At 53.6% G+C, this 14385-nt stretch overlaps 3 protein-coding genes across 3 annotated transcripts; 1 reads left to right on the top strand and 2 right to left on the bottom strand.

Moving 5' to 3' along the window:
- Nucleotides 1-297: 297 nt before the first annotated feature.
- Nucleotides 298-510, top strand: LRP88_03065 (uncharacterized protein; the record flags this gene model as incomplete). The annotated part of the gene is made up of 1 exon (XM_083239695.1): nucleotides 298-510. One exon carries the CDS (start codon nucleotides 298-300, stop codon nucleotides 508-510), a length of 213 nt encoding a protein of 70 aa, XP_083104825.1.
- Nucleotides 511-2043: 1533 nt separating this feature from the next.
- LRP88_03064 (phosphatidylserine decarboxylase-domain-containing protein) lies at nucleotides 2044-5772 on the bottom strand (the record flags this gene model as incomplete). Its single annotated transcript, XM_083239694.1, has 5 exons — nucleotides 2044-2271; nucleotides 2326-3077; nucleotides 3127-5281; nucleotides 5354-5398; nucleotides 5584-5772. The coding sequence occupies 5 exons, from the start codon at nucleotides 5770-5772 to the stop codon at nucleotides 2044-2046; spliced, it is 3369 nt and encodes a 1122-aa protein (XP_083104824.1).
- Nucleotides 5773-9261: 3489 nt separating this feature from the next.
- LRP88_03063 (uncharacterized protein) lies at nucleotides 9262-12510 on the bottom strand (the record flags this gene model as incomplete). The annotated part of the gene is made up of 4 exons (XM_083239693.1): nucleotides 9262-10326; nucleotides 10683-11786; nucleotides 11847-11955; nucleotides 12053-12510. The coding sequence occupies 4 exons, from the start codon at nucleotides 12508-12510 to the stop codon at nucleotides 9262-9264; spliced, it is 2736 nt and encodes a 911-aa protein (XP_083104823.1).
- Between the last annotated feature and the right edge of the window lie 1875 nt (nucleotides 12511-14385).

The raw sequence follows: 14385 nt of genomic DNA, 5'->3' as shown, positions 1-14385 counted from the left end.
TCTTCCTGCCTGCCTGCAGTTAGAGTCACAGACTGCAGACCAGGGGTGGTTGATTGATCCATCCCACGCGTCTGTTCTGGCAGTCCCCCATCTTTTGACGGCGGGTGTGTGTGTGTGTCAGTCAGTGGAACTCTTTGAGCCTCGTGGAATCTAATAAATAAGGACCAGCTTTCCCTTCTTGATCTTGTTTTCTTACCATCCACACATTGATTGATTGATTCATCCAGCTTAGTCACTCGACCACCTACTCACCTACCTCACTTACACACTACAACACTTGAGTGTTCAGCCGCCATCATGACCTACACCATGACCGCCCATCTCTGCAAGCAAATCTACGCCTCCTGGCGTCAGACCCGACAGCCTTCGCCAGAGCCCAACTGCTCTCAGTCCTCGCCGTCCTTCATCCGTCCCTTCTCGCGCTCCCCTTCTCCTCCCGCCCAGATCCGCTCCGAGCGACGTCCTTCCAACGCGTCGGAATCAGAATGGAACCCCAACAGTCGTCACTAGACCTGTCACCATTCTGTTTCACGCATTAACTCGCTAGACGAGTTTCCCTCTTTCTTCCTGGGATTAGCAACTGGCGTACTTCATTCCATCTCCTTTTTTTTTCGGAACTCCCTGGGGCCAACATGCATCCCCTGGCACACGACCAACTCCCAACAACAAATATCCACCATGAACAGCCCAGAAAACCCGCGGGGGAAAAGGCCAGCTCCGAGAGAGCAACATGACACATCACGGCATCCCGCGTCGGAGTGACATAACGACACTTGTTACTCCAAACGTGGAGACCCGCCGAGAGGAAAAGGGCGTTAACATGACACGCAAGCGTCGATGGCATCATTTTTCCTCTGATCAACAGGTACAACAATGGCGCTAGGGACGGGGACAAAGTGGGAAATAAACACCTACCTAATCAACAACAACAACAACAACTTGCAACGGCCTCCTTTTTTTATTCGAGTTTTTTTTTTAAGCACCAGCAAGCATCAGTTTAGCTGCTGATAGATACCCAAAACCAATACACATCAAACACTTCAAAACAAGACATTGTTTACCTGCCTGTGAAAATCTGTCAAGATCCCTCCCAAATCTCATCTCACATCCATCCAAAGGCTAAACCAGCTAATGGACCCTCGGATAGCGGTGCCTCGCTCCTGCCCGCCGCAGTGGCCTGACCATCTGCTCATTCCCATTCCTGGAAGATCGGGGCCCGCCGATCCCTGGTCCTGATCCTGCTGGTCGGTGCTCCCTTTATCCACTTTGGGAAGGCCAGTCCCCACATCACGTGCTCATTGTGAATAACCTCGTCCGGCTTATCTCGACGGCAGTTGAACAACAACGGGGGAATCTCAGAGAGTAAATCTAGATCAATGATGAATTTAGCCAGAAACAAAAGACAAGGCAGATACAAGTTTCCCCATGTCTTTCAACATAAACCCCACGCCTACCAACAATGCGTTCATGCTTACCTCACATGGACATCCACCATGTTTGCTTCGCTCGGTTCGGGAACTCGACCCGATCTGACACCGCAACCTCTCTCTCCCCTTTCCGAACCGAGCCCTTCTAGAAACCGATGGGGCTGGAATCTTACGTTCAGTCGTTCACAGTACTGTGTGGCGCCCAACAATCGACAATCAATACTACAGTACAATTCACTTCATGCCCCTGTACCCAAACCTTGCATGTACGTATATCGATACTACCTGCTTCACCCAATGACACGTATTTACGAAGACATGGCTGCTTTGCTGCTTGCTTGTTCTTTTTTGTTGTTTCGTTTCGTTTCCGCTTTCGCTTTCTTTCCAGCTCTGCTGGTGCTGCTTGCTTGCTACTCGTTCTCGTTCTCGTCATTTCTCATCACAATCAATATATCCCAACCTCGCCCAACCGAATGGCCGTCCTGTTGATGCCCCAAACGGCCCATAATAGCCTTCTACATGCCCTAGCCAATGTTGAATGTATATTTCGTCTTCTCCGTCTCCACCGCCGGCTCCTCCGCTTACATCGTTCCCTTCTGCCTTGTCGCCGCCGCCTCTACATCGCCGACGCGGCCATGGTGTTGATGGTGGGCTCCGTCGTCGGTCGGTGAGGCGGCTTATCATCCCCGCTGCCCTCGGGCGAGTCCTGCAACGCCACGTTGCCCTGGATTCGTCGCTTGGCATCTCTCTTCTCTGCTTCTGTGATGTTCTCCTCGTCCTTGCGCATGTCAGGAGTCCACTGTGACTCTGCTGGCGAGTGTCCAATCGACATGCCCACGCGAACCTGTTTAACCACGTTAGCTATCTTTCTTTTTCCCTTTGTCCGAAATCAACTTACCAGAGTTTCGAGCGCTCCGCTAGAATTGTCTGCAAGGTCATCATCGAACAGCATCTGGCCAGGCTCAAACAGCAGAAGCACTGTGCTGCCACCAAACTTGAAGTAGCCAAGCTCCTCTGCTCGATGCACTTGGTCGCCCTCATTGCGAGTGATGACGGTGCTACCCACCATCATGGCACCGACACAGATCACCATGACTCTTCCGTGCCTCTCGCTGTCGATGGGCACCAGAACTCTCACGTTCTCGCCGTACACGTCGAGTGCTGATCGGATAGCCATAGGGTTGACCGTGTAGTACTCTCCCTCGATCGTCTTGGGCTTGCCCATGACACCGTCCACAGGAATGTGGAAGCGGTGGTAGTCCTGCGGCGCCAGTCGGAAGATACCCAACGCACCACCCTCGTACCGAGCAGCGTCCTCGGGATAGGCATCGCCCAAGAGCCTCTTGAGGTTAAACTCGCGGCCCTTGACCCAGATCTTGGTCGCCTGCGTGATGCTGTTGAAAACGACGCTACGGCAGTCTGCAGGTGACACAATGATGTTCGGGTTATCAGGCGCAGAGCATGGGCGAGCTCCGGGCTTGAGCGCGCGGTAGAAGAATTCGTTGAAGTTCTTGAACTCATCCAGGGGCAGAAGAACCTCGGACATGTCAAGACCGTGGAACTCGATGAACTTTTCAATCTCCTCCTTGGAAGCTGGATCGTCAAACTTCTTGCCCTGCTTGATACTCAGGCTCTTGAGTAGTTTCCGGACTATTCTCATGTTAGCACGTTCTCCGTTAATATCTCACCGTAGACTTACTTCGCTTGTTCTCCATATCCCGGGACTTGAGACCCTTGTACAGCAGACGAATGCCGAGCCTCACGTAGACGCTCATCTTCTCCTCGTTGATCTGACCCGTGAGTCGATCCTGCACCAAAATGTTGGCCGAGTTGGCGCCCAGCTTGTATCCACCGTACGAGATCTTGGTGATGACCTTGGAGTACCACTTGCGCTGCGCCTGGCTTGCCGTCACGAAGCCGCCAACCAGGACGCTGTTGACTTGTCTCCAATCCTGGCTCGCGCAAGTCGCAATGTGAGTGATGATGTCGGCATCCTTGCGTTTGTTGAGTCGCGGCTGGTGGCAGATGGGGCATTCTCGGATCTCAACGACATGCTCTTCACTACGATCGTCGCTGTCCGACTTGTCCAGAGGATCACCATCCTCATCGGCAGGGGTCCTGAGCGCAGGGACGTTGGTGACCGATGAGGGCGTCTGCGTGCCCGAGGGCGGCTCCAATTCCAAGACGCTGGAGCTCTCGGAGCCGCCACTGTTGCCATGGCCTTGTACGTGGAGGAGGTTCTTCATCTCAGGAACAAGACCCTTGAGCTTGTCGCCCACGGTGCCCGATGATCTCCTCTTGGGCTCCAGCTGATCCTCCAGGCAGATGACCACCTCGTCCATTGTGAGTTCCCAATTTTCGTCATTGTCAGCGTCCCTGTGCGGGAAGCGCTGGTAGAAGCTGTCGATCGTGGCCTCACTCAGCGTGGAGCCCAGAGACTCGAGCATCGTCGTCAGCTCGATTCTGCTAATCTGACCACTCTCGTCTGCGTCGTATTGCCGGAGCATGGCTCTCCAGAACTGCTGTCGGAGCGCATCATATGGCATGTACTTGGCGCGGAGGTAGAGCACGGGGTTGTGCTTGCTCTCCCACTTGTCCAGGTTCTTCATCTTGAGGGGGACAGTGTAGTCGTTGAAGTCGGGATCACCATTGTCTTGGCTAGAGTCGCTGTCAACTCCCGTGTTGGCAATGGCATCGCCTGGTGCCAGCAAGTTGCGGCTGGTGGCCGAGGGCGTTGAAGCCGGGTCAATCGATGTAGTACTAGTGCTCGATGCGTTCTTGCTGATTGGGGGTCGGATCATCTTGCTCAGGCTCTGCGATGACGACGAGCGCGACACGGCAAGCTTCTTGAAGCGTGATCGCGAAGCGGGCGCCACAGCCTGGTCGGGTACTCGGAGATCGTAGAGGCCAGTCTCTGGGTTTGCTTTGGGAGCCTTCTCGATCAGCTCCTGGACGGGCAGATTACACGAAGCGATAAAGTCGTTGCCCGAGTACTTGTCATGGTCAATGACGGTAAAGGCGAACGAGTACTGCTGCTCGTGGCCCTGGATGTGGAAGAGCATCTTCTCGTTAAATACAGGGTTGAGGTTGTGGCGGACTCGTCGAGTGCGGTACGTCTTCTTTCCCAGAGACGTCACAACGAAAGGATCCATGTCGAAGCTGGTGCGGGTCAGGTTGGACTCCGGGGGCAGATCTGTGATCTTGACAACCTCGAGGTAGATGATTCCCACAACGTCAGAGCCATTGCTGGCGAACGCGTAGGGATTGTTGCGCCGCTTCTTCTTGAGTCCTCGGATACGGAGTCTCCGCTTGCGCTTGGTGGGATCTTGGTCGTCACCCTCCTCATCCTCATCCTCCTCATCTTCGTCCTCATCTTCATCGTCGTCGTCGCTGGGGCTGTCCTGCGCGGCAGGCGTAGATCGGGGAATAGTCGTCGGGGCGAGCTTGGGGGTCATGGAGGGAGTGATGTTGCGAGAGCCAGCACCCACGAGGGCGTTGAACTTTTCGAGAATCTGCTGCGGTGTCGCGGCGGGATTGGTCGCGTCGAAGAGGGAGAACTGCAGCTGGACCTCACCAGAGACGACACTCGTCTTCTTGCCGGGTCGTTTGCTCTTGAGAGGGTACCAGCGAGGCTCCGGTTCCACGTTTTCATTGTTGAAGATCTCTTCGAGGGCGAGGGCAAACTCGCCCATGTAATCCTTGCCGAAGCGGTCCTTGTCCCAGCAGATAAAGTCCAGGACGAGGTTCTGGCTCGAGGTGAGGGGAATCTCTTCGGTAACGTTCCATTCTGGGTTGAGCGTCTTGGGCACGTCGTGGGTTACGATGCGAGCTTCGCCGAGGGAGACGACAATGTACTGAGGAGGGGAAAATTCATGTTAGAATCGAGAAGATGTCCATGTTGGGATGGAGGGGGAGGGGTAGCTCACGGGATCTGAGGTGCCATTGCGATCCTTGGCCGCGAGATCTTTAGCCTAATGAATCTATGTTAGCACTCTTGTTAGTGTTATCTCGGGGGCAATATATTCAGTCGCGTCGCCATTAGAAGCGGCGAAATACAGCCAACTCGATGAAGAGGCGGTGATGCGTCGTCAGGGCTGGGGGGCCCCTGGGTTGAATTCTGGCCAGTGTGTGCGTCGGGGTTTGGAGTACTGCTTACCTTGATGATGGAGACCTTGAGAGCCAGACCGTTTCCTGCATCCCTGGAAGGGCTGGTGTTGTCCATCTTTGATCGCATAGGGGGGCTGTTTGCTCTGCTGCTGTTGTTGTTGCTGACAGAGATGGTTGTGGAGGAGGAGGAAGAGGATCGAGACGAAGGCTTGAGTCGAGTCGGAATGATGCGCACCATGACGACGAACTGGGCCAGCCAAGCTGCTGGGCAAGCTCTACCTACTGTACGGGCAGTGATTGATCGACGGCGGGGACCGCCTGAGTGACGGGTGCCAACGGGCCCCGTGGCAGTCCAGTGGACCAAGGGGCTCCCTCAGCTCCAGGCGATGACGCCCTCGACAAAGCCCTGGAAGGTCACTGTAGGGCCAAGGTTTTCCAGCGCTTCAGGTCCGGGGCTGGAAGAGGGGGGGACGCGCCAGGAGGGCGGGAGGGGATCTCGGCGCTGGGATTGGATCGCGGGAGGGCGGGGAAGAGCGGCCGGGCGAGACGGCACCGTATGGGATGGGGTGACGTAGCGGCAGAAAAAGGTACCTTTTTTTCTTAGCTCTCTGGTGGGTGTGAGCTGGAGAGCTCAAATAACAAAACGTCACTAAGAAGCTCCAGAACCAGCCAAGAAGCAGAAGAAAAAAAGGTTCAAGATGTGGTCGACTTCCTAGGAATGGATGTTGCCGTCGTCGTTGTCGTCGCCTTCAACGTGTCGTCTTCTTCTCCTCCTTCTTCTTGGTACAGTACTGGTCTCGTGCGTGTCTCGTCTCGTACTGTAGTTTTTCCAGGTCCCAGTTGGATTGGGCCGTGAATGGATGTTTCGTCGTGTAGCCGTGACTTGATACCCGCCTCCTGAATCCTTTTCTTTTTCAGCCCCAGCTTCAGCTTCAGCTCTTTCTTGTGTTGCCCCCCTTTTTTCTTTTCGTTGTAATTCAGTTCCTCGCTCTTTCAAACACACCCGAGCCTCTGGCTCTTATTCGCAGTACATACCCCCGGTATTTGTACTGTTTCGTAGTCGTCGTGTATTCTTTTTCGTATAACCAAAAGCCCCCTTTTTTTCTTCTCTCGTCAGCAATTGGACTTTGGCTTCGTAGCTGCGTGACGCAACAAGGCGACAAGAGGCCAAGCCACGGCCAAGCCTCCGTGTCAGCGCCGTGGTGGGACGGGGTGCAGTCGACGGTCAGGCCGTTTGAGTGGAGCAAAAGGTGAGGGCGTTTGTAGACGTTGATATTCAAGGTAGGGATGGATGGTAAGAGTGATTCAAGAGGGAGCTTGAGAAGTGACAGAGGGGCAGACAGGAGGTTATGAGGACAACAAGAGAGGGAATGGAGGTGAAGAAGAACAAGAAGCTAAACAAATCGAAACGAGCAAGAATGTAAGCTCCGTTTACTTACGGTACGGGTACACGGAGGCTGAATTAAGGATACAGGGCTCAAGGGACTCAGGAGTGCTGTGATCTAAATCGAGTAACAGCGAACAGCGATTTCCCCTGGTCTTTAATCTCGTCTTTTTTCCAAATTCTCGCAAAAAGAAAGGGAAACCCTGGCTTTTATTACTCGAAGCCTAGAAATAAGAAAGAAGAAAAAAGGACACCAACCGTTCAATTTTAGTCCCCGTCCGTCCCCCCGTCCTGCCTTTATGTCTTAGGAGAGCCAACGACGCCGCCTCCGCCCACACACCGGGGGCGTTGTTGTTGTTGGGGCGGCGCGCTTTTCCCGTGCCGATTTGGCCGGGGGAGGAGAGCCCAGACGACGGGGACACGTAGGCGGTCACCTCACTTTCACTTGGACTACATACGAAAATGAACTTGTCCGGTCTCTCTCGTAGCGTGGAAAAAATGCGCGAGAAAAAAAAGGGGACTACGGCGCATTGCAACAGTGACAGTTGCGGCGGGAGAGGGAACCTGACCCCCTGAGGTTGTTCCTCTTAGTGGTGGACATGTAGCCTTTGCTAGCGAGTCGTTGGGTTGCTACATTTCCTCGCCTGCATTCCCTGGGCTTCTGCACTAGCTATTTTGTCGTCTGCTTGCCTGCTTAGCATGGCCCAGATCCTTCCATTCTGTAGGTCGCTTCCCTCAGCCCAGCCGCACAGAATAATCCCTCCGATCCAAAGTGCCTAATGTGGGTGCCCAAAAGAATGGGACACTTTTACTATGCAACCGTAAATACCTAGTCACCCCTGGCCTTATGTACCCCATAAATGATGTATTATTTTGTCAGGGTCTTTTCCATGCTTGCATCTTTTTGACATACGACATATCCCTCCCCCGAATAGGCAACTGGTGCTACCCCCCATCATCCCCCTCTGATCTTCCCGGCCCCTCGGGAAAAGGCCCTTTTAGATTCTTGGCCTTGCGGTGCCGATTCTCCGGTAGACCTGCCAGATCAGAGCTCTTGGCCCTCATCATGGTCCGACTGAGTGCATACTGCAATTGTCTTGCCCCGGGAGGCATCCAACGAAGACAAGACTCGAAATGCGGGTGAGTGAGTGAGACACAGAGACAGAGAGGGAAAAAAAAAAAAAAAAAGACAAATCCCATCCGCTTGGGTGCAGACAAGCTAGTCCTACAAGGGAATCATCCATGAATTCGCATCCGCTACAATCCATCCACCATCATTTCAACACGGACAAGACGCTCTGACATTCCGGCCCCTTCTCTTCTCGTCACCGCTTCTTTATTTTGACTAGGTTATTTTACTTCATTTCTCTTCTAGCCCGTTCTTTATTACGCTCTCTCGCATGTGATTGAGCACGTCGTATTAGTCCTTTCTGCCGAGCCTCAAATCATCAAGGTGCCTTGTTGCCGTCCCGTTTCGTATAAACGATACCATGTGCATACACGCCGCACCACTAAACCACCATCTCTTATCCTTCAGCTCGCAAAATCACGACAAAAACTCTACCCAAATATCAGCCAAATCTCACTCGACGTTTCACCGCTGACACCCTCTCCCAAGTCATGCCGACGTCACTGGAATCCCGACCAGAGATCCTTTCCATTCTACCTCGAGAGGCTGAGACAGCGCTCCAAGCCACCAGATCCAGCCCCTCATCAAAGCTCCCCTCCCATCAGCACAGCACAATCACAAAGGAACATCCCCTTTCCCATCTACAACCACGTTACTTCTTAATATGACGTTGTTCTTCTTACTTGTAACCACTAATCGCAGCCCAGTCTGAAATTACCCTCTGTCAGCTACATACCTTAATCTCACCCTTCGGCATCCTTCCGAGGCTTCCGATTACTTCCAACACCAACAAATGTGGTGCATCCTGCGGTATCAGTGTCCAACGCCTACCCACCCAATGGCATTTACATCATGTCTCAGCTCGACACTCAAGAGGGGCTCAACCACTTTACCGCCAAGTTAAACATCCACCCAGATATGTGAACTCGCCAAGTGATAAAGTTGAGTGCCTGTTACAACTCTACTCTGCTCTGCCCTGCTCTATGCCGAGGTATACTGAATCCCCAAGTTGGGGGTCAAAGCCCATCCATAAACACCCTTCTCTATCGTTATGTGTTCAACCCAATGTCCCTTCTCTTTTGACCGCCAAACGCCAATCTCTGTGCGCCGTCTTCATGAAAGCCTCATGATACCATGTGAACCCAAACGAAAAAGAAACAAGAAAATGCAATCCTGTCTTTACAACGCCAGGCCTCTCACAGACGCCCTCTAAACTACCCCACCGACTTCCCCTCTAACTGTTTCAAAACCCCCACGGCATCTTCAAACATGATGTTCCTTCCTCCGAGACAGTCGGCCGCCAACGCCTCCCGCGCAAGCTTGACGGCTCCTCGAGCCTCGTAGCGCTGGACCTGGCTTTGTACATCAGCTGGCTCCATATCCGAAGCCGCTAATATCCACTGTGTCGCTGTCTCTCGTGGTACCGGTGTGTTGGATCTGTCCCTATCACCCGTGCCGCTGAAGGCCCAGCAGATCAGAGCGCAGACGTACACACCCCAGTAGTCCGAGATGTCTGTCCATGGTACAGTCTTTCGGTGTGTCTCTTCTGCCTTGTTTTCCTCTGCCTGGCCCGACCGAGCTCCCAGGCTGAGGAAAGCTTTCAGTGCCCGGGCAGCAAAGACTACTGCGATGGCCGATAGATCGGATCTGCGCCATTGCTCAACCACCTTCTGATGCTCCGCATAGGCGCTCACTTCGGGCACTTTCTTGTTAAATACCCAGCTCTCCCCAGCCACTGACAAAAGGCAGTAAAGGGGCGTGTATTGTAGGGCCAGGTAGGTGTTGGCAATGGCAGAACCAGGGAAGAGCTTTGAGATAGGAGCAGTCTCGGTTTGGATGCCCTTCAGATTGTCCATGGGGCTGGCTTGTGTCGGAGACTGAAGAGGAGAGAGGAATAGCGAATATGCCGCAAGCAGAATCGACGCGTCAAAGGGTGGTGCCGTGGCAATACTGGAAGCGGCGAGTGTCCCCAAGTTCGTGTTGCAAAGAGTTTTCGGACTCTTTTTCGTTCGTGTCTTGGCCCAACTTTGGGCGTCCTTTGCCTCCCAGAGCTGCGTTGTGTCGCCTGTGAGAGGTATGGGGAGAGTGCTTGGGGAAGAATAATCCAGGCCGGTGGCAGAAACGTGTTGGCCTTCGTGATAACGCGAGCTGTGCACATCCAACAAGAAACAAGCACCCACCAACCTCCGGTGGGCTTCTGTTTCGATCCACGTCTTCCATGCGCGCTGGGTATCACGGGTAGACAAAAAGGGAGCAGATTTATTCTGGCCACCGACAACCTATCGTGGAGTTGAGCATGGCATCCGGAGAAGTTAAGTTGTTCATCGAAAGAGAGAAATGAATAGAAAACGTCAAGAAGTTAAAGAAGAAGAATATCGACAAAATCATCTTGTCGTTGGGGAGTAAGGTGGTGATGGAAATGAAAAAAGATCAAGCTGAACTAACCCTGTGATAGAGTGAAGTGAACCGGGGAGAGGGTTTGTAAGACTGGCTCTTTCTACCGCGGAAGCGTGCATAATATTCACAAAGCAGAACGGTTTGCTTGACGGGCAACGGCCATTCGTCTGCCTGAGTAAACTATCATTCCTCAGTTAGCTAGCTGTCATGACGGTGGGCTGGCCGCTTTGTCACTCACCAGCTTGGACTTTTGCCAAGCATAGGCATGCAGTTGAGCCCCTTTCATGCGGTCGTCCTTATCAGCAAGATATTGTGTTGCCACTGCGGCCATGGCATACCGGAGCACTTCAATGTGCTCCGCAGCGGCCACAGTTGCTTTCCCGAAGGTATGCTTGTGGATTATAGGATAGTTGGGGTGCACCTTGTCCCAGTAGACCTTGAGATATTCTGGAACCGCCTCGCTGGCCGCTGCGTTCAACGACACTGGCAGTTCTGTGTTTAATAGGCTGCCCCCATCTGGAGGCTGAGAGCCGCACCCGGAAAGGCCGAAAATCCGACCTGATGATATCGATGGGATGGCGACTAAAGTCTCAGATTGAGCCACAGCCAGTGAAGGGGACATGCTACGAACTGTAGAGGTTGGGATCTGGTCCGCACTGCTGAACGTATCCCCTTCGGCGTAGCCGGGGAGAGGAAGACCCATGTCACCAAATACGGGCTGGTAGATTTGCGGGGGTGAGCTGGTATATGTAAAAGGGACAGAGAATGCACCATTCTCTATGCTCGTGCTTCGCAGGTCGTTCGAGGCGGTTTGGAAAGATGGAACAGAGTTGATCCAGTCCTCGCTTGAGGTTCGGATGGGGAACTGTGGGTGCCGTGTGTTGTCCGAGGGGGTCGAGTAGGTGCTCTCCGAAGCTGAAGAAGCCATCCCTGAGTCTCGCCAACGCACCTCTGATGTTCCGTTATCAGGTATGGCCAACATTGTAAGCTCCGGCATAGCTCTGGGCGCTGAATCATATTGACCAAATGTATCGTTTGTCGTCGGCAAAGTTGTCGGCCCAATAACATATTCTGTTCCTCCCATAGGATAGTTGTCTGTGGTATTCGTCATGTTGGACGGCGTCGTGTAGCTCTGGCTTACACTTGGAGCAGCGGGCATGGATGTCCACGATCCGGAGACCATTGAAGAGTTGTTGGTTGAGCCAGCCATGGCACCCATTCGGGGGCCGTTGAGGTTGTCAGGCATTTTCAAGCCTGTCTCCTGAGTCATGTTCGGGCATGTTTGTGTAGATGTCTTTGAGTTGCGTCGAGAAGCGGACGGTTTCGGGTCCTTGGCACCTTTCTCTTGCTCGCTACAACAGGTTAGCCTTCGGGTAGCCTAGTCCTGCGTGGCCTTGTCCACGTACTGTCTCTGGATATGTCGGTCAAGGAGATCTTTTCTGTAGAATGTCTTGTTGCAACCTGGAACCTGGCAGCACAGATCAGGAGGTGAGTGACTCAGTTGATGCCGCCTATAGCAAAATGGTTAGGATATGGTTCAAGCCATGAAGGGAAGAACAAACCTCAAGTGCTCGGCTCTAGAGAAGGTCTGAGCTGGTTAGTTGGAACTCCCCGGAGTTAAGATAAGGACATAGGTATCGCACCTTGGGACATCGATCACAGGTATGAACTGGAACGCCCTTCTTTGCCTTGCTAATCTTTCGAGTGATGGGAGTCAGTTTGACATGGGGCTCATTGCCCACTCCCGATGTGAAGGGCCTCATGGGAGCGTTTGACGATGGACCCGGCTGGTTGGACAGTTCGAGAGAGTCAAGACTCGTGTTGCTACGACGGCGGCTGGTCATGTTGCGGTTGGTGCTAGAAGATGACAGGTGATCGACGACAGAAGATGTCGTCGAAGAAGTAGGTGGATCGGGCCTGCTGTTATGGGAAGACGATGAGGTTGAGCCGGAGGCCGATGGATTGGGGCGCAGGGACGGCCTTGAAGCCAAATCTATGGGCCGGCTTCCGGATCGCGGATCGACGTGTTCGTCGTCGGTGTTCATGATATTCTTGAGACTAGCCATGGCCAGTTGTGACAACCGGGGCACGGGTTAAAGAGGCAGTGGGTTCGGAGAGTTCGAGAAGGCCACGGACAAAGTTAGTAAGACACAGCCCCCGAGGAGGCTGAAGATCAAGTCCAGGCGGGTGAAACGATTTTGGGTCATGTAACGGAGGAGGGTATAGAGCAGGAGGCGGGAGGAATAGTGGGGGGAGTTGGCGTAGAATCAAGATCCCAGATTAACGTCGACGTCGATGATGGGATGGGTGCGAGACGAAACAGAGACGGACGGCTAAGGCTGGAACTTGGGGGAACAAAGCGTGGGCGAAGCTAGCCTCAGACCAAGCCAAGTGCAAGTGTGAGCAGGGATGTAGGGGTGAGTGTGAGTGTGAGAAGCTGTCCGAGTGCGATATCGACCTGATTTGCAAAGATTACAAAGATGCAAACCGAGAGAGGCATTGCTGTCAGGAACTCGGAGGAAGCGTCATCAAAAGAAAGGATCGGAGAGGATCTGGGCAGCAAAGTGCGAGTGAAGTGAGCAACAGGCGTCGACCCAAGGTTGAAGACAACCCTGCGAGCTGAGCATGGGGCGCAGGGCCCTTGAGCCAGGGTTGGAGGGTACAAGATTAGATGGATGGATGCTGCACCCCCGGGCACCATGGATGGCAGCATGGATGCCAACTACATACAGTAGCAGTGATGGATGGATGGAGGGCACCTGATGCAAGGCACTGGACTCGCCTGCTGGTTGCCCGTTCCGTGATCGACTCCATCATGCCAACAGTGAGTGGTGAGAACGCCCATTGTGCTGAAAAAGTGCCTCTTTTCTCACATCACCCCCTGCCGGTTGCTCAAGCTTCCGCCCATCCCCTGTTCGTCCATCCATGACCAGCGAGGAGTGGCGGGACGGGGCCGCAAGCGCCATCTAAGCCTTGGAAGAACGGTACCTGATCAAGCGGCTAGCGTCTGCGCGCGCACGCAAGATTCATGGAAGGCTACTGTACCAGCAACAATGGTCCAACTCTATCCCGAAAGATCCGAACTCCTGCGGATGATACAGTAGAAAGCCGCGCTTAGATGGCGTCGTCGATCATCCAATGCGGCGAGGCGAGAGACAGGCCAGCGGGCAAAGAACGACGACGGCTCAGCACGCGAACCCATAATTAGCAGGACCGTTGGTGATGCAGAAAAACTCGGCTGCCACAGACGCAGGAGATGGTTGGAGCTCCAGCAGGCGGGGAAGCTAAGCAACCAGGACGGCGGCCGCTGTGAGAGGAGCAGTCCAGACCGGGTAGCCCAGTGAGGGAGCTCCAGCAGAGCGGACAAGACGGGATGGAGGAACTGGGAGCTAGGGCCAGCAGCAGGAGGGCGCCAGCGGGTATGGCGTCAAGGCGTCTGTTGGTGGCTGCTCTAGAGTCGATCTGGGATCGATGTCGCCAACGTGACAAAGGAGCATCATGGGGCGAATGGCTGACAGGATCGGCAACAGTGGAAAGAGTGAAATATGCAAAGTGGCTGTGCGAACATGGGTTTCTGGTGTTGTGGTAAGTTCCATATTTGCAGTACTAAGGATTAGAAGGCATGAATGGAAGAAACGGAGCGCTGGAGGTATTGGTAAGCACCTGGCTTCACCTCAAGCAACTGCAACTGGAGGCAAGTTGGCTTACGGATGGTCATCAGCACCTTCCTTCTACTAGCAATATCTTTGCTGATGAATAACTGGGAAGGAACCCCGACACTGCCGAAGGGATCTACGTTGCTGATATCATCCAACAAACATTCATTCATTTCACTTGCATTCTGACATTGATTGACTTAGTTTGTTAATATCAAGAACCCCCGCAAATGCAGCCTCATAGGGCGAGCGCGCCGTTGCACCGTGCTGCAGGCATGGTCCGTG

Source organism: Fusarium phalaenopsidis (genome assembly GCF_050370095.1).
Source record: "Fusarium phalaenopsidis strain FUZ10S chromosome Unknown contig_32286, whole genome shotgun sequence".
NCBI classification, from domain to species: domain Eukaryota; kingdom Fungi; phylum Ascomycota; class Sordariomycetes; order Hypocreales; family Nectriaceae; genus Fusarium; species Fusarium phalaenopsidis.
This window is presented reverse-complemented; position numbering and strand designations above follow the sequence as displayed.